Source organism: Phaseolus vulgaris, chromosome 3, assembly GCF_051622355.1.
Source record: "Phaseolus vulgaris cultivar YP4 chromosome 3, ASM5162235v1, whole genome shotgun sequence".
Taxonomy (NCBI): domain Eukaryota; kingdom Viridiplantae; phylum Streptophyta; class Magnoliopsida; order Fabales; family Fabaceae; genus Phaseolus; species Phaseolus vulgaris.
Genome location: NC_143500.1, coordinates 48,135,218 through 48,154,947, shown reverse-complemented (window position 1 = coordinate 48,154,947; position 19,730 = coordinate 48,135,218). Strand labels below are relative to the sequence as shown.

At 31.2% G+C, this 19,730-nt stretch overlaps 1 protein-coding gene and 1 long non-coding RNA gene across 3 annotated transcripts; one reads left to right on the top strand and one right to left on the bottom strand.

The window, feature by feature from the left end:
• Positions 1-487: 487 nt before the first annotated feature.
• LOC137808200 (uncharacterized) lies at positions 488-927 on the bottom strand. The gene is made up of 3 exons (XR_011080681.2): positions 783-927; positions 605-698; positions 488-521 (listed from the first exon to the last, which is right to left on the bottom strand). It is a non-coding gene; the product is annotated as an uncharacterized LOC137808200 (long non-coding RNA).
• A 10,446-nt stretch (positions 928-11,373) lies between these two features.
• On the top strand, positions 11,374-17,384 carry LOC137808199 (putative pectin methylesterase CGR2). 2 transcript variants are annotated; one of them, XM_068609184.2, is made up of 8 exons: positions 11,374-11,436; positions 11,538-11,563; positions 11,675-11,800; positions 11,933-11,972; positions 12,392-12,433; positions 13,644-14,018; positions 14,337-14,392; positions 17,041-17,384. In XM_068609184.2, the coding sequence occupies exons 3-8, from the start codon at positions 11,690-11,692 to the stop codon at positions 17,191-17,193; spliced, it is 777 nt and encodes a 258-aa protein (XP_068465285.2). In that variant the 5' UTR covers positions 11,374-11,436; positions 11,538-11,563; positions 11,675-11,689; the 3' UTR covers positions 17,194-17,384. The 2 variants fall into 2 exon arrangements, with proteins under 2 accessions (XP_068465285.2, XP_068465286.2); XM_068609185.2 differs by lacking the exon at positions 11,538-11,563.
• Positions 17,385-19,730: the final 2,346 nt, after the last annotated feature.

Sequence of the window (19,730 nt, the reverse complement as noted above, 5' to 3'; positions counted from 1 at the left end):
AGTAGTGTCAGTTATAACTGTCGCAATTTACATTCATTGAAGAAGATTCTGGCGCCATAATATAAGTAAGTAGTGGCGTTTTTAACTGACGTAATTTTAATTCTGAATAAATAAAATTTAACCACCACTTTTTATAATGTGTTTTATACAATTATAAAATTTAACCACCATTTTTTTTAATCTGTTTTATACAATTATAAAATTTAACCACACATAATAATGTTCAAAAGTTTATATGTAAATGAAAATTAAAACACATAAAAAGTTCATACATCCCTAATCAAGTTTAAAATTAAAATACATATTCTTAATCAGTTTTGCTTCCACCACTTGATTCTATTATTTGATTAGGTGATGGAGCACCACTTTTAGTGTCTGATACCTGAAATAAATAATTTTAAGTAAATGAATTTGAATATTACAGTAATGAATATATGTAAAAGTAACATTAAGAGTCCATTAAACAAGACATAAGAAGGGGGAACTCACCAATGGAAACAGATCGAGTGCATCTAGCATATCTAACAAAACAAAAACATCAAATTTAGTATCCTGTCTAAAAATGGGAACACGGGAATTTGAAAAGCAACGCAAACGAACTTACGTGTAGCAAAGGTTGTTAGTAAGAGTTTGCAAAGCATTTGCAGTAAAATTGTTTTCACCCACAACACGTGATAGTGAGCAGGACGGCTTGTACCCTGTGTAACACATGGTTTACATCAGTGAGGATGTAATTTAACATAAAATTACAAGTTATGAGCAAAAAGAGTAAAAGATCTCACCTGTATTCTAGCATGGCTATGAAGATAAAAGTCAAACTCTGTTGGATGGCAGATTTTAAAATCAACAATTGTGTCTGCAATATTTTATAAGTAAAATTATTTACCACCATAGTTAAACAAGTTTCTTTAAAGGATATGGCACCAAATAGTGAACTAAAGTAAATACCAAGCAATATGTTGCCACTCTTGCCAACACACTCTTGTCAACAGAACTCTTGTCATGATGGTTGCTAGCAAAGAGTCTTGGGTGATGCGCTTTTGAACTACAACAAATGTCACAGGAGGTTGATAGTTGGGTTCAAGGGATGCACATGCATGGGGTTAGAACAAAGAAAAGATGAACAATTTAGCATTAACAACATTAAGTTCTCCCATTGATGCTAAGAAAAATATTAAACCATTTCACCCTTCCGAATAACACTAATTGACTAATATACAAAATCATTGGAAGTCCATAAAGAATAAAAACTGATATTACATGGAAAAATAAGAGTAAACTCCATTCACAATAATTTCAAATAGCTAATAGACAATACATCTCTAGAAGACTTAAGGCATATCTTGATAAGATCTGTCAAATGAAAACCCAAACAAATCAAACAAAGAAACTCAATTTTGAAAAATTAATGTTTACAAAACAAATTCTTTTATAAATCGAATAAATAACAATGTCTAGACGGAAAAAGAAGTAGAGTAGAATTCACATACAATTAATGATGCAATGAAAAAATATAAAGAAAATCTAAACAAGATCACCTTGATATTCGCACAATCTAGTTGCTACAGCAAAAGATAAAACAAGTGTGAATAAATAATCTAAACTAATAATAATAACTATAATAAAACGAAAAGCCCTGGAGTTTAGATTAACCTGCCTTCCCCCACTTTCCAATTCCATACTAGCAACTCCATTTGCATGAGGTATATTACATCATACACATGTGCCCACAAAAAATATCCATACAAAGAAGAAATGAAGGATTTAACTAAATAAGGAAGTTAAAATATCTTTGCCTTAAAAAAATTGCAATATCAGTTCATGCTAACTTGGTAAGGTGATAAAGGCATCTGAATGTTTGGCCATCTCTGCCTTTGCCTTCCTTTGATGCATTGTATTTTCCCAAAATCATGGCTCCAAATCTCAGCAACTAACTTCATATAAGCTCAACCTTTACTTCTCCTATTGTTTCATCAATTAGCTGCAAAAGGAACCAGTGCATAGGGGATGGAGTAGATAATAAGATCAACAAAGTAAAGAGAAAAGGAGCAGCTAAGCAATTATGAGAGTTGAACGGTTGCTTATTTCATGCTTTACCTAGCTATACAGACATCAATAATTTATAATCCAAGGGATTGAAACTAAAAACCAAAAAACAAAACCAACAGAAAAAAAAAATTCTAGCCAATGAAAGAAAACCTACAGAGGGAAAAGAGGTTGAACTTAAAAAGATATCACTAGCAAACTAGTCTCTAAAATATCTAGTTATCCTGATATATTTACCATTGATTTATTTCCACAATCAAGTTACATATAAACATTAAGAATTTTCTAAAACAAAAAGTATGACTCTTAATAGCCATAAAATCAACAAGAATATGCATATAAAATAAAGGATTCCAGGAAACACAAGCTTCACCAATGCTCACAACAAATAACATCTCTTTTAGCCAAATTTTCATTTACTTTGAAACAAAATCGAAACTTAAAAAAAGAAAAGAAATTAGTCCAAATGTATTGAATAAATTAAAGTTATTTCAATGTAAGTTATTGAATAAACATGTCCCTGTTTTTCATAAAAAAAAAATATTTACCATTGCAGTATTCCTGCAAATTAGCAACTGCAACTTCTAAGCCTTTGCTAGCAGTTGCATTTCCCATAGCTGATGGAACAGGTATTCCATGTCTTCCAATATCTTCTTCAGCAAATGACCTTGAAAATAAACAATATTAGCATAGTGTTGACATAATTAGGTTAAAACATTATATAAATTAAAAGGCATATCAATTCTTACATAATTTCTGGGCAACCGAAGCAGCCTCAGCAACACGGCTATCATCAGAAAAAAGAGGTGAAAGCTCCATCAAATCACATGGGCTGCTATTGAACTCCATTAAATACTGCAGAAATAACCAACCATTGGTAAACTTTCCTAACATGAATAATGGTAAAAACCACACGAATCAACTGAAATACTTTTATCAACTCAATTGTTTGACTAGTTGTTTCTCGCTGGGATTATATTTCAAAGACAAAGGAGGAATTGATCTACCAATAAAACATAAAACATAATAATAAAGCTCATTATTATTCTGACCTAGTTAGATAGCAAGGTATAAAAGATCTTCATTCTGAAAAAAGCAAAATAATAAAGCACAAAAGAAGGAGCTTAGAACTAACAAATGTAATTTTTAAAAGAAATAATTACTATATTGCAATTTATTTTGGTTTGAGACCATGTTTAATATGACTACAGTGAACGATAAAGTTCTTCCTCTACAACCAAAATATACTTAAGGCTCAAACTCTAGAAGACCAATTAACCTACAACAACCTCACACCCATTGATCAAAATGCTCAGCAAGAACAATTGCAAATTTTAGCATAACACAAACCAAGTAGATTCGAGACTCACCTCAGAAAGTGTCTTTCGATGCTTAGAGTCTTGAGCTGAGACATCTTTCTTAAGATTGTAGAGTCTCCCATCAATCTTCCAACCAAAACACAACAACAATAAAATCAAGACCTTAAGCAAATTAAATTCCCAAAAAAATTTAAAATTACCAATTGGTAGAGGAAGGAAAACCTCTTTCCGAAGCTCAAGCAGCTCCTTGCAAGAATCCTTGAACAACGACAAGAGCTTCTCAACCCCGGGGAACAACGGACTCGCAACTGCCTGCAAGGAGTACTTGGCTGCATCGGACGGCACTCGGATATGCCCGTTCGACTCGCCATCGTCCGCTTCCGCTTCCTCCAATTTGAAAGACGGAAGAAGCTCGCCCACGAGGTTCCCGAACAATGCGTCAAACGAGAAGTCTCCCTAACACATAAAAAGAAACAACAACATCAAGATCAACAACACGTTCCTTCAATCGAAACCAAAGCTAACAATGGTTTCTTTATTAGTTAACTTTCCTAACACCTTCTCCATGATGATTCTTTTACCCAATTCACACTGTCGAAGGTGCATCATACAACACCAGTTACCATCATACAATGGTCCTATTCTCTTCTTTTTTATGACAATATTTTGAGCTAAGGGGATTGTCTCCTTCACAGTTGAACAATAAGAAATAAACAGAGGGATTGCTTTCACTTAAAGGATTTTATAATACAAAAGTAAAACCATAAACAGATATGTATTGCATATTACAAGGTTAAGAAAACAGAGAGATCTAATTTTGTCATATTATGGAGGGATGAATGGTGGTTTCAATTATATAGTCAATTTTCTATTCGATTACTTCTGTTGCCATCTGAAGTAATGCTAAATGTAGCACATTTCTTGCTGACAACAAAATTTGACACTCCAAATTCTTATCATAGTGTCATCAGTGGCATACTTTTTCTGTCTTAATTCTGATTCTCATATAATATGATAGTTATATAAGGTGAAAAACAACTTTAACTGTAAGCGATTCTAAATCTTATTCTCCTAATTCTAAAGATGTGTTTTTCCAACGAAAATATTAGTTAGTTCTTTAATTTGGAAATAGCTGCAAATTTCGACCCTAAATTTTTTTCTTACTACTAAATTTGTTTGGGGAAACTGGAAGTACAATCACAACCAGACACAGACAGACTAAAAATTATATGACCATAGAAACCACAGGAGGAGCTAACATTCATGTTACCTGCAACATCTCAACAAGAAGAATGATGCGCGGGTTCGTGTGGAGGCAGAAAACGCGGGTTCGTGTGGAGGAAGAGAGTGTTAGGGTTCATTGCATAAAACCTAAAATGTAAAGGACAAAGCAGCATATGAAAAACTAGATTTAACAATGACAAACTACCATAAGTATAAGGAATGCACAACAGGTTAATTACCTTCAAATCGGTTCCGTGTAGAGGCAGAGAGTGCTAGGGTTCGTGTTGAGGCGAAGAGCGCTAGGTTCGTGTTGAGGCGAAGAGCGCTAGGTTCGTGTTGAGGCGAAGAGCGCGGGTTCGTGAGAGCGTTAGGGTTAGGGTTCATGTGAGGCAGAGAGAGGGACGAGAGTGATGAGTGTTAGGAGTTAGGGTTTTTCCAAACTGAAATTCAAAAAAAATTATTTTCTTAAGTTTTCAAAAAGAAAATCAATTTTCAAGTGAAAATCTGAAGGATTTTTAAATCAAGTTAAAAATGTAAATATAAGAATAAAGGAATAAAAAGTTTTCTCTGAAAGAAAATTATGACAGTTAAAAATGACATAATTTGAAAGTTAATTGTGGCGGTTAATGAAATGACGTATTATGCTGAAATTTGTGGCGGTTATTAATAACCGCCATATTAAAACCGCCATTTTTTACACATTTTTTTGTAGTGTTCCTCTTTCTCACTTTATCTCTTTTGTTCATATTACTTCCATTAGATAAAAAGATTAATTCTTCAATATAAAAGTAAGAAGAAGAGCATGCATCCCACGTTAATATCTGCAAGTGAGTTTTCTTTTCTTAGTTGTTTAATTGTTAAAGTTACTCATTTTTATTTTTTTTACTCTACTTCTCATTTTCGTACATCGAAGGCGGAATACTGCACAGGTACAGAGTTATCTTGACACCATTGTTGATGTGGGCATCGACGAGAGGATGAATGTGTTTTGAATATGACATTCTTGCAGAGATGAAAGAGATTAGAAAATAAATATTTTTTTTATGTAGTTTCTCATCTTATTTTTTTTTTTTTTTTACTATTATATTTCTTTTTTTTTAAGTTTTATGTTAGTAACAACAAATCAAAATTAGTGATTCAAGAATGATGACTTAATTTCTTTAAAGTACAAAGTTAACTTGACATCATTGTTGATGTGGGCATGGGAGCAAGAATGCGTTCTCAACATTCTTCGAAAAGGATTGAAAAATAAATATTTTTTAAGGTTTGTTATCGGATTTCTTATCTTATTCTTATTCTTTTTTCTTTTCATTATTATATTTATCTTTTTTAGTTTTATGTTAATAACAACAAATCAAAAATTGATTATGTTTATTGTGTTATAAATTTAAATTTATTTAATATATTTTTACTGCAACTTAATTATTAAAATAGTAGGTTGAAATTCATAAATAATGAGAAAAAATGTTTTTATCTTATTTTTACTTAATAATATTTGATATTTAAAATATATGAATACAAATAATAATAATAAAAAAAATGTGAATGCACATTGGCTTCACTGTGTTTCCGTAATATATAATGAAAAATCCTTTTTATATATATAATAATAAAGAATCTCTTTTTATATATAATAATAATGAAGAATCTCTTTATATATATATATAGAGGTATAGATGCATTCGTTATATTAAAAGAGAAATACTATTAAAGCTTTTGTTGCTGATACATTTTCCATGAGAGAATTACCAAAAGACTGTATTTTGTATCGGTGTGATGTGACGAAAAGACTGTTTGATACATAATTAATGCTACCTACTTCTGAAGTGGTGTGGCACCAAAAAAGCCGATGAGGATCTGGATCGTAGGGGAAGCATTGCGTCGTGAAACTACAAACTTGTCTGATAATATGCTAAAATATTGAGAAACACAAACAAATGATGCAATTCTTTTTTCCAACAGAAAATGTCATGTTTGTTCACATCCAGATGAGTGTAGTGCTTTACTAGGTTAGGATGCTGGGAGACAACAAATATACATGCTTGCGAACGTGTCTCAATCTTAATCTGTCTTCATGCAACAAAATAGGAGCTATGCTCTCAATATCCAACGTCTACTTTGTTTATTTGTGTTTCATAACGCCACTACACCACACTACTTAGCTTCATAACTCTTATTTTAAAATCTCATTATTATTTCTTTTAACTTATTTATTACTTTTAAATATTTTTTTTTTCTAAGTTTGAGTAAAATAAGAAAAAAAATAGTGTGAGATTTAAAATTAAAAGATTTAATAAATTTCGCAATTCTAACATAATATATTAAATAAATATTTAAATGGAAAAATTGTTTATCAATCTTATCAAAGCATACATTTTTAAGAAGTGAAATGTAAGAGTTTATATTGAACACATATAAAGAACAAAAGTGATCGTGAATTAAAAGTTTGTCCTTTCTTCAAACAATAAAAACAGATTACAAATGAAGTGATAGGTTAAATCAGTTTCTGTAAAGTTTTTCCATTTTTTTTAACGTGTATTCAAACTCAACTTTATTTATAACATATTTTTTTTAAGTTAATAAGTACATCGGATTTTTATTCCTATCGTAAATTTTGCAAGTAATGAAAATACTGTATTTTTTATTCCAAATTCTTACAATTTTCATGACAAGAAACAGCACTTTGGAATAAGTTCAACTCCACTGGTAATTATTGTAAGTAATTTCCAAAACTTCATAATCAAATTTCCAACCATATAATTCTTTTTGCAACTTATTTTTTTTAAAGTAAAATAGCTTGTTTACCTCATTAGGAAACTCATTAAATGCATCCAAAAGTTGATAATCACTTACATTGTTTCGTGTTTCTTGATTCTCTTGTCTTCCATCTTTTGATTATTTTGATAATTTAGACATTCCATTTTGATGTGTATGTTTATAATAAATTACAAATTTATTACGACAGTTAAATTAAAAAAGACAGTAAGAATTTAGTACATATGTTATATTTTTAACCGTCATAATAAATGTAATTTTATAGTAAGTTAAATCTTACTTTTAGATTCACTCCTTTCTCTCCCGCTCATGTTCTTCGTCTCAGTGCTTGCCATCCTAACTGGACTTCGCCATTTTCGCTGGTTCCGTAATTTTTGTTTGAATTCCCTAATTCTATTTTTGTTGTATATTTCAATTACATTAATGAATAGTTTTTTTTTTTCTTTTCGCGAGATGATGCCCAAAGCATTATGAAGCCATTGTTGATATATGCGAACAAGAACATGGTTTGCTCATAACTCATTTTGATATCTAATCATTTCCTTTTCCTTTTATTTGATCCTCGCCTTCTAGGTTCCTACTGCATCAAGATTCCTGCTGCATTGCCCTTCTGGGTTCCAGGTTAGTCATTTCTTTTCTCAGTAATGTTTAGATTTTAAATGTTCTGTTGTCCAGGTTTTTTTTATTGTTGGCATGAATTTGAAATTCCTGATCAGAAGTAGCTACAGTTGAAGTTAATTGCTTTGCCACCAGCAGAAGTGCTATTGAACCACGGTAACTCATTTCACTCACCTTCCTCATCTACTATTTCTACTAACTACTTTTCCATTTTCCTTAACCCATCAACTATATTTCCCCTTCCTTTTCTCTATTCAAATTTATTTTAGTATTGATTTTTATTTATTCATCAAGTGTAATTTTTAACAGTATTTACTCTATTCTTAATTAATTTATCTGTAATAATTAATTTTTAATACTGTAATAACAGTATTTACAATTATTTTATTGCAACAAATAATTCTTAAAAAATACTGTAATAAATGAATGTATCAATTTTTTTTAAAAAATATACTTTTTTTATAACGGTTATTACTAAATTTGTCATAATAAATATTATTTCTTATGACTGGGTTTGTCTTTAATCTAAAATCCAATTAAAATATTATTTATTATAAAAAAATAACAATTTTATCTCAGTTAAAATATTGTTTATCATAAAAAGTAATAATTTATCATAAAAAGTAATATTATTTTCTATGAGGACTTTTTTAAACCCAACATATTTTTAATGTTGTCTACGTCTATGATGAGTTTAAAATCGACATAGAATAGTCCGTTTTAATTATCATAATTTTTTTTCTAGAAAACAATTAAAGTAATATTGTACTGTCTTTATTTCTCTTCTTCAATTACAATTTTTTTCACTAAAAAAGTTAAATTTTCACTATCACTTCGAGTCCTTTCACTTGATTATTTCTTGTGATAGCATCATGTCACGTTGTATAGACTCCTGTTCACTTAATTATTCCTTGTGATAGCATCATGGCAAATTGGATGGATAATTTTTCTTCCATTATTCTTAATTTTCTTGCTAGTAGAGTTTATGCTCTCTCTTTTAATCATATTTGCTTTGCAAGATTCATTTGTTGACAAAACTATCTTGCCCTGCACACAAGTTGCCTTATTCTTTCTCTTTTCCTATAAGCCCAACACATCCATCTCCCAAACTTTCCATGTTCCCTTTTCTTGAAAGCACAACTTTCACTCTCTCTCCTCTTGTGACAACCAAATCATTCACAACAACCTTCAACTAAAGTTACCTTTTGGGATACTTCTGAAAATTAGGTTTTGCTCTCTCTTTTTTCATTTAATTTTCCCCATTTACATATTACCAAGACAAATTGTTCCGTGGATCTCTTTGCTTCGAAACAAAATAATTTGAATTAGGTTCAGTCAACTAGAATGTATATTATCGATATAGGAGATCTTTCGATTGAGATGATCCATCGACCTGAGACGAAGAGAAATAAGGGTCTCCAACACACTCCCTCACGCCGAGACTGTCAACTCGTGCGTGGGATAACATATTATGGGTGGTCCGATAACGGCCCGATAGCAGGTGGCTTGATAAGTCCAACAAATACTCACTAGGATAGGCTCGAAATGGCTCTGATACCATATTACGAAGTGAACTTTAAGCCTAACTCAACCCCATAAAACCGGCTCATAGGGTTGAGGTTTGCACCCACTTATATACAATGAAAGGGTCTAATCTCTAGTCGATGTGAGATCTCTAACAATAACTCTTAGATAAAGTAGTAGAAGGGGAAAATCCTTTAGATGATGAACTATTGATTCTACGCCATCTCTGACAATGAATCAACAATTCAAGAAGCTTTTCTTGCATATTCTTGATAAACCAATCTTTATATATAGATGTAGGAAGATTTGTTTGGGAAGTAAGAAGTTCCCTTGACATCTCTTCATCTGTAAAGAATTGTCGATGTGAAAACACAGAGACAAAAGACATCTTTGAATAAGAAAAAGAGTGGATCCGGAGGATCCCAAATAAATTGACTTATTCGAAAAAAGTCTTGGTTTTTGAAAGATGTATCTTGTGTCTGGTACTATATGGTTCCACCCTGCAAGATCTCCCATGAATGGTTAATATATTTTGAGGTTGAAAGTACAGATTTGACGATATCCATCAAGTTCATTTGAGTTACAAGTTGAATGACCACTTCTTTAATTGAGTCAAATTAATTTTGATTATCCAAAATGTCGAATGATCGACTATCCTAAATGTCTATTAATAAATTATGTTAATTGATATTAAAATTCTACCTCTTTTTATGATAAACATCTTCAACTTTATTTCATTCCAATTAGTCCTCAAATTTTATTGTTTCTTAACTAAACACTCATTAAAACATGAATTTAATCCCCTTTACGCTTTAAAATATGAATTTAGTCCCTATAGTTCTCTTCAATAATAATAATAATAAGAAGATAGAACTCATCATTCACTCTCATTGGTCAAAGCATGCCCTATATTAAAAAAATAAAATTATACACTGATAATCCAAGAAATTGTATATAATCTTCTCATGTAATAGTTTTAAATATATATATATATATATATAATAATAATAATAATAATAATAAATAAATGTATAATTAAATAATAAAACATCTAAAATTCTAATTAATCATTAAAATTTAACAATTTCTTATAAACATTTGTGTTCTAACACGTTCGAGTTAAATATTTTGCATTAAATGAAAATATTTCATCACTCTTTTCATTTTTTTTAATTTCTTTTTTATTTATTGAAATAGACTTTATCGATTGAATTAAAATGGTTGCTTTATAAATCATTGAATTATTCTTACAAATTGTTAGAATATTTTTTATTTTCGCTCAGTTCATCTAGTTTTTTTTGGTTTCAATTGAATAATCAGATATTCAAAAAATAAATAAATTAACAAACAAAATTAAAGACTTGTATTGTTGTTCGAAAATAACATTTATTCCTCCAGGATAAACATGTACTAGAGTTTTACAAAACTACAATTTTCTACATAAACAATTTAAAATCTAATAAATTAAAATTATTTGTAAAATTAAATTGACTTTTTTGAATCATTTTATTTTTCCTTTTACTTATAAATTCTCATTTAATTTACGAAAATCCAATTTTGAGAAAAAATAAAAATAAAAACAATATAAATGATTTAACTCAAACATCTTAGAAAAAAATAATATATAAACGATTGATAAATTTAAGAAATAAGTAAAATAAATTCAAAAAATTTAGATGTTTATTTATAAAATGAATAAAATTTAAGAATCAATCAAAATAAAACTAAGGTTTAAATTATTTCTTTTTAAATGAGGTAAAGTTTGAAGATGAATTAAAAATGAAAATATTTATTTGTAAAAGAGGTAAAAAAACTATAAGCTTGAATGATTTTTGCTTTAAATAAAACTAAAACTTTTTATTGTAATGCGGCGTTGTAGAATAGAATGAAAATGAGAGTAGTGCGGATCGTTGAAGTTAGTGTTTGTAAGGTAATCCAAATGCAATAGCAATTGCTATGCTTCTCATCTCTCTCTTATTTTCTCGTATATTTAGATTCAGATCTCTAAACTTCCTTCATTGTTCAATGAAGTTATGAATGCCATCTAATAAAATAAGGTGCTGCACTCTCCCTTTTCATTTCGTTTCATTTCCATTTTCATCACTGCTCACTTGTTTCTTCAATTTCATTCCGTTCCCAATAATGGTGAGGTGATCTTTGTTTTGCAGGCACAATAAGAAGTAATGAGAAAGAGACAACCAAGTTCCACCAGACGTGGTGATGGATGTTTTTGGGGACTCTTCAATTCCAAATCCAAAACTTCCTCGCTACTGTACATATCTCTTTTCCTCGTGGTAATTTCTCACCCTTTTTCCCCTTTTGGCTGCTGTTTGATGAATGGGATCCACCCATGGGAATTGGGCTGATCCTGTTGTAGTAATAAATTTATGAGGTTAATCATTTTTATTTTTTATTGAAAATCTCAGGGAGCTATTCTTCTCATAATTTATGCTTTTGGTGGGTCAGGTAACAAGCTTCTATGGGCTGTTCTTGTTAATGTTACGGTTTCTTTTTCTTTAATGGCTAATTTCTATGTCTGTAATGGTGGGGTGACAAATCAATTGATGGGAAGTTCTTATGTGAAATCACGGAGAAAATCATCTCTCGATTATTTTTTAGTTTCATTTTGATACATCATCAGCTTTAAGATTTTGCACTCTCGATTAGTTAGAAATCTTTCTAGTTTTGACTTTAGTAGCACAAAAGTCAATATGCCAATTTGTAATTGGATGATAGGGTAAAAAATGCCTTTTATACTACTAGTGTATTCTAATTAAATACATTTTAGACCCCATTTTTATGGATATACTAAACTAGCCTAAATGTAAGTAACTTACTGTACTTGTTTTTATGTACTGGTTGATCTTACATTTTCAAGTGGACAGGTCTATTGGGAGGAAGAAAGAATGTGTTTAGCAGGATTGAAGGTAAGTATGTCGCTAGGCCTTCAGAATGTTATTGGGATTGCTTTGTATAAAATTATTAGTTGCTTATTGCTGTTTTTGTTTTTAGAAGCCATATGACTAGATAAAAAGCAGTAGCATTTCTTTGCTACGGAAACTTAAGCCAGAAACAATGCTAATAAAAATTGGAGCTAGTTCCATGCATTGGGAAATCATTATAGCCAATTGCAAGTAATAAGGTGATTATCCATATTTTAACAAGTTTGTTGCTAATTCTGGATGCACCAAGGAACATGAAAAGTTTCAGGATATGATGTTACGAATCTCCTATGAGTTGAGGGCTCTGGTTGCTAGAGCGGCTTATCATCATGCTCATTATAGAGACCTTCATCATCTTTAGTACCATATTTTTGTTTGTCCATCAATATTTAACACCCAATTACATAGGGAGGAACTTGACCTTATGTTGGGTTTTATATAATCAGTGTAGATTGTAGTCTTCTGAGTACCTGATCATATGAATTAGACATTGGTTATGCTATAAAAGGCACCCCTGGTTTGTTCTTAGCATCCTCTTCCGAAATTCATTTTTATTCCCTATACAGAACAAATTATTAAGACAACAAGGAAAGCTACTACAACAATTTGTTGTAGTGCAATCCCTTACCACTGCTGATACATCTGCAGCTGGGTTGACGGAAAAAGGTTTAAGGGGGTCTCTATATATTTCTACCTTATCAGTTGGCAAAGTTTATACTGGAAACATACATTAGCATGAGCACGGATGATGACAAGAGGTTTACTAGATTTAGAAAAATAAATCTCTATCTTATAAAATTGCAACATTTTAATTTGCAATATGCCTGATTGTCTTGCAAATCGAAAAATTTCAGGACCCTAAACCATGTAGTAAGATGCCTTTTATTTTTATAACTTACATCTCTTCTTTTCCTTTCTGGTTTTTCCTTTCCCTATTTTTTTACTTTCCAAACTAATAACATCCATAAGAAAAATCTGCCTCGTATATTTGCTCTGTGCTTCTGTGTAATAGAATGAACAAACTTGTACTTTCTTCTTACCTCACCTATTAAATTTGTTGATTAATCCTGGTCAAAACAGGACAAACTGTGTTTGATTCACAAAAAAAGAGTTGTTCAATTACATGCATTGTCTTTGGAAAGACATTCCTTAAACTTCTGTTATAAACAAATTTCAGCATTGTTTTCTCTTGCAGGTGATTTTTCATGCACTTTGGAAATTCCAAGTGCAATTCCTGTTCTGAAGGATGCATATGGTGGCAGCATGAAAAATGTTTTGCATGTAGGCCCTGAGAGTTGTTCAGTGGTCTCCAAATTGTTAAGTGAAGGGGAAATTGAAGCATGGGGTGTGGAGCCATATGACATTGATGATGTTGATAGGCACTGCAAGGCTCTAGTGCAGAAAGGCATTGTACGTGTTGCAGATATAAAATTCCCTTTACCATATAGGGCAAAGTCTTTTTCTCATGTTATAGTGTCAGATGTTTTGGATTACCTGTCTCCAAAATATATGAACAAAACTCTTCCTGAGCTAGCAAGGGTATCTGCTGATGGCATTATTATTTTCACAGGTACTTCTTCATTTTGGAATAAATGTAACCTCACAAACAATGGGTGCAGCTATTTTCCAACTAATTAAATTTCCATTCAAGAGTATGATTGTTTCTGTATTTTGGATATGCTATTCAATGATTTTAACTTTATGTTGAGTTGGTACTCCTTTAAAAACAGGGATTGCATATTCAGGGATTAGTTTTATATGTAAAATTGTATTAAATCATTACCATTTTTGATCTATTTCCAAATAGACTCTTGAATGATATTTTTCTTTATCATGTTATTTCTGTACTTGACCTTTCTGTAATTTTGGTAATTTGCTGTCTTTTCAGGTCACCCAGGTCAACAGAGAGCTAAAATAGCACAATTGTCCAAATTTGGCCGCCCAGTGAGTCGCATTCTCCAGCTTGTCTAATGCCTTTCTAATACGCTTTTCTATTGATTAGACTTGTATTGCTTCTTTCAAATGTTCTAAATTGAATTTCATTGATTAAAATCCGATGTCTTCTTGTCCATTTTTTTATTAGTTATGTTGTTTGGTGTTGCATCTTCACTAAGACGATTTTATCTACAGAAGTTATGCTTCAACAAATTATTTTTTTATTCTTTTAACAAGAAATTGTTCTGATATAAGCAGATGTTGAATTCCTTTTCCAAATTATCTCAAGAACACTGATCATAAGATGATAAAAATTACATTAGAGCTTGGCAGTCAAGGGCGGAAGTATTATTTGTCTAACCACTAGTGACCTACTAATATTATTGTTAGGATCTATTTGCAAGGTATGAGGTTCAGGTCCCATATTAGAAGTATGGGATTTCATTAATGTTGTTCAATGGTGTGATTTGGAAGTTGTTTTCTTTATATGTTTTTTATGCATATCATGTATATCTACATGTATAGTTTTGCATTTTAGGTATGTAGAATTTTACTATGCAAGTTGTGATTTTCGAATTACAAGTTTTCACCTTCCCTCCTGATCCTAGGTAGAATATTGTCATTACCATACTTAATTCATAATAATATCCAAATAATTGACCAATCCAATTTAGCAGAGACTGAGATTGATAGAAAGTGTAGATTGAGAGTGATTGAAGGCAGAGAAGAAACTGAGTACAGAAGCTGTGTTTGAAGTTTGCATTTTGTATCTACGTGATGGCAATTGCGAAGGGTGGTGGGATGGTTGCTGGTGGCAACAGCAAAGAGAAATTTTAGGATTGTTGGTTGCAGATGAAGTGAGAACAAGAGAATCCAAGCTTGTGCCCCGAACAAAGATCTAGGGATTTTGAAAACTGGGTCAAACAGTGGGGATCGACAATCCCGTGAATTCAGGATGAAGATCATAATCCCGATTTAGTCCCGCTCAATGACTATCGCATGGACAATTTAGCATGCTAGGGACACTCCAACTCAGGATTGTATGATCCTACAATTTAAGTTGTAGTTTTGATAACTTTGTTTTGGCTTTGGGGTTTTAGACTCCAACTATAACAACTAGTATTAGTGGTGTGATTTTATTACGGTTCATATCAATTGGTATCGGAGTTCTCACCATGTTTCTCTGATGCAAACGAGTGTTGTAGGTGGTGACACATTGCGATGTTAGTTTGGAACCAGTCAAAGGGATGGCTAGGGACACGGTGGATGTTAAGATCTAATTACAAGCTACGGGACTTGAGTCCCTTATTGGAAGTAGAAATTTTGGTGTGGGGTTTAGATGGCCTTGGACTCTAACTACAACAACTAGCTTGTGTTGCAGTTTTCCTAAGACTTTTATCAATTGTGAATAAGTGGTGTAGTTGCTGACACTGACATTGCAGTGTTCACTTTGGTTTAGTCAAAGGGATGAGATGATTGTGGAGCATGGTGGGATGTTAGGATCCAACTGTAATGAGTCTTGAGTCCCGCATTGAAGGTATGGTTGTGGGGGATTCATAGGGTGTGGTATCTCCAATTACACCGACTAGCTTTTACAATGTGGTTCTCGAAAGGTTCTTATTAATTCTCTCTCAATTTAGCACTTCTAAAATGATATGGAGGATATTCCTTAGAGATTTAAATAACTTCATAATTTGTTATGTGTCTGGATTTGATCACAATATTAACTATTGGTGTTCTATAGGATTATAACTACAGTTCATTTTCTCCTATTACACCGACTAGTTTTATAGTGTGCTTCTCTAAAGGTTCTTATTACTTATCTTTCAATTTAGTTCTTTTAAAATGATACGTATTGAGGATATTCCTTTGAGATTTAAACAACTTTATAATTTATGTGTCTGGAATTGATCACTATTAATTATTGATGTTCTAATGTATGATTATAACTAGAGTTCATTTTCTAATACACTTTTAATCTTAGAGTAGCTAAATACAGTTTATCTTTGAATTTTGATATCAATTTTGCAATGACATGGATTATCTGAAACCATTATTGACAAATGCGGATTGAGCTTGCTTGAATACCCGTATAATAATGTCCGTTCATGGTGGTTTTTGTATTTTCACTACTAGCAAATTATTAAATAGAAACCAATTTTAGAGATTAAAAATAATTAGTTTCTATATTAACTAAATTAGATATTATTTTAGAGATTAAAAAAATTATTGGTTTCTAAATTAGTTTCTATTACTAATAAATAGTTTTTAAATTTGTATTTAATTAGTTATCAAGGTTTTAACTACCAATTGTTTAAATTCTAAATTTGGTAGCAAAACATCAATAGCTAATTAGATATCAATTTAGAAACTATTTTATCAATAATAGAAACTAATTTAGAAACCAATAATTTTTTTAGTCTCTAAAATAGTATTTAATTTAGTTAATATAACAACTAATTATTTTTACTCTTTAAAATTAATTTTTGTTTAATAATTTTCTCGTACTGATTTAGCTTGAAACTCAGTATCGTAATATTAGGGTAATAGTAATAGAAATGTTTCCTGAGTTTAGACCACCTTACTAGTAGTAGTAATATTGTTTTTGAAGACCATTTTCTTATCCTGATTTATAATCATTCTGCTTCATTGTGAAGGCTAAGATGCGGTCTTCATCTTGGTGGAAACAATTTTTCACTGATAGAAGCATGGAAGAAAATGAATCTGCCTCCAAGAAGTTTGAGCAAGCTGCATCAAAGTTTTCCTTCAAGCCAACTTGCCAAGTTTTCCACCTCAGTTCATTCCATTGATAATTTGGTATCTTGAAATTAGATCAATAGATATTCATCATATATCGCATTTTGTAATTTTGTATTCCTATAAACATGTGAGTGTAATGTCATCAATCAGGCAATTTTGTTTTACCAGACATGGACAGATATGTCTGCATACTAAAAGAATACACCAAAATTAGATTATGAATATTCTTGGGTGACTTAAAGATGTGTGTTTGACATTTGATCAAACTATACAATTTTGAAATGAAAAGGGACACGTATCATCGTATGCTGCCTTTTATCAACCTGAACAGGAATGTAGGTGAGCTTGGATGAAGGACTAGATAAATGAGAAGCCTTGCAGCATAAAGTGAGGTCGGAGTCTAGGCAATGGGTTAGGCTGCTTTGACTCAACCGATTTTGCTCTAAATCTTAATCCCATATGCCCCCCACTCGTTAGAGTAATGCAAACGCAACCGTTTCAACCTTTTATTCTTTGGTGATATCTCACCAGAAAAAGAAGAAAAAAAAAACTGTACTAAATAAAACGTGGATCCACGCTAGTGACTTGTAAAATTTAGATAGGCAACGAAAGATGTGTTAAGAGTACGTTGCTGGGAATACTTTAAAAATAAGATAGATCATTGAAAAGAATTAAGCCGAATAGTAGCCGACATTGGACTTTTCTGTATTTATCCGTCTATCGTTTAAAGTAAATTAGGCCTCTTCTTAAATCAAAGACTCTAAAGCGCATTAGTAATACTTTATTCACTCTTAAATTAAAGTAAACTAAGTTGATGAAATACTTCAATTTAAATTAATAATGAGTGTCTTCGTGTGCACTTCTTTAGAATAATATTTTATAGAAGTGTTGAATGTATTGATTAAGAGGGAGAAGATTTGAGTAAAATATGATGATAAGATGAGGGAGATGGTGATGAAATTGAATGTGGGCCGGAGAAGAAGAGTGCATAGGTTGACATTGAAGTTGGGCTATAGAATAGAAGTAAAAAGTCCCCATCGGAAAAGAGAAACGAAAGGTGACCTTAGTGGCTTCTTTCTTTTGATTCGGACTTCTTCTGCTAATAATTGTCCCCCAAAGGTTCGTTGATGTTTGATAGACCAACACTACATGCTATTTTTTTCTTCCTCATATCATACTTATTTCCCTTTACCCACGTGACCGCAATGACCCAACATAACAATTGGATTCAACAAATCAGACCAACTCCGTTTCATCCTCATTCACCACCTTTTTTACTCTTTTTTTTATTTTCTATATTTTCACTAAATATTACTTTTATTTAGTTTCATATTTAAATATTTTCTAAACGAAAAATATGCTGACGATAAAATTTAGTATTTTTTACCTTATTCTTTTTGTTTTTCTCTTTCAATTTAAAGCTAGTTAGTTACCTTAACCATTTAAGATAACCTCAAATAATCTCTTATGTGGGGACTTTAAGTGGAATCGATTTTTGTTTGTACATATAATTTGGGAGAGTGAAGTACTTGAGAGCGATAACTGTTAATTTCATACGTTATGTTATGAATGGTGGATTGTGGAAATTGGAGTACGTCGTACACTTCCTGAAAATGCATGTCATTTCTAGTTGATGTCCATCGACGTGACTCGAAACTGTAGTATACTAGAACAAAGAAGAAGATTATGGAAATTTGCCTTGATTGGACATGTGTAACCATTTTTTTCAACTATCTGTACTTTTTGTTAACTGATATACTAGAAGTTAACAGCAGCAAATTTTGGGGCTGTGCATTCAACATTATTGCACATACTATCAACAATTTCCCTGTTTTCAAACACCTATTTCTGTCACAAACTATTACCTTTTCAGCAGTGTTCTTTTGACAAATTTATTATGGCTTGACATCATGCAACTAGTACTCTCCTTAAATATTGTCTTGTTTTGTTCATCTTTGTAACACAACTCAAGCTTCCATAACATGTTTACCCTTTATGTTAAGCCATATTTTAACAAATGATTTCTTTTATGTGCACACTACTATCGTAACATCAAAGTATAGTAACTATATATGTAAGTCATATTTATCCTTTATGTTAATCCATATAAAAGCACCACTCAAGTTTCCATATTACGATACTATATTATCTATCAAAAATATTCTCGTATAAAAATAGACTGAAAGAATTTTTATTTATTGTGTTTCGATCGATCGGTTCACTTTTTATCTTATACTTCTTGAGTCAAACTACTTTACTCTTCTTTCTTCTACTCTTGTTATTTCACTTGAGTTAAACTCTACTTGCCTCCATGACTCTCGATTGAGAAAACACCCGCAAAAAAATGTTTCGACGTTCAAGTAAATATTCAGTATTTAATGTTCAGTATGATTAATGTATAAAAATAATGTACCTTTTTATCAAAAAGTTATTTATATGTTCATGAACCCATTATTATTAGGTCAAACTAAAGTTTGGATATGATAAAAAGTTATTTATATGTTCATGAACCCATTATTATTAGGTCAAACTAAAGTTTGGATAATGACTAAGATAATATTTCTATATTGTTTAGTTTCACTAATCT

Bases quoted from the DNA above. Each gene is read 5' to 3' on its own strand.
- LOC137808199 (XM_068609185.2), top strand. From the start codon at position 11,690: ATGAGAAAGAGACAACCAAGTTCCACCAGACGTGGTGATGGATGTTTT. The intron at 11,973-12,391 runs GTAACAAGCTTC...TCAAGTGGACAG, and splicing joins TTATGCTTTTGGTGGGTCAG to GTCTATTGGGAGGAAGAAAG. The intron at 14,393-17,040 runs GTGAGTCGCATT...TTCATTGTGAAG, and splicing joins TGTCCAAATTTGGCCGCCCA to GCTAAGATGCGGTCTTCATC.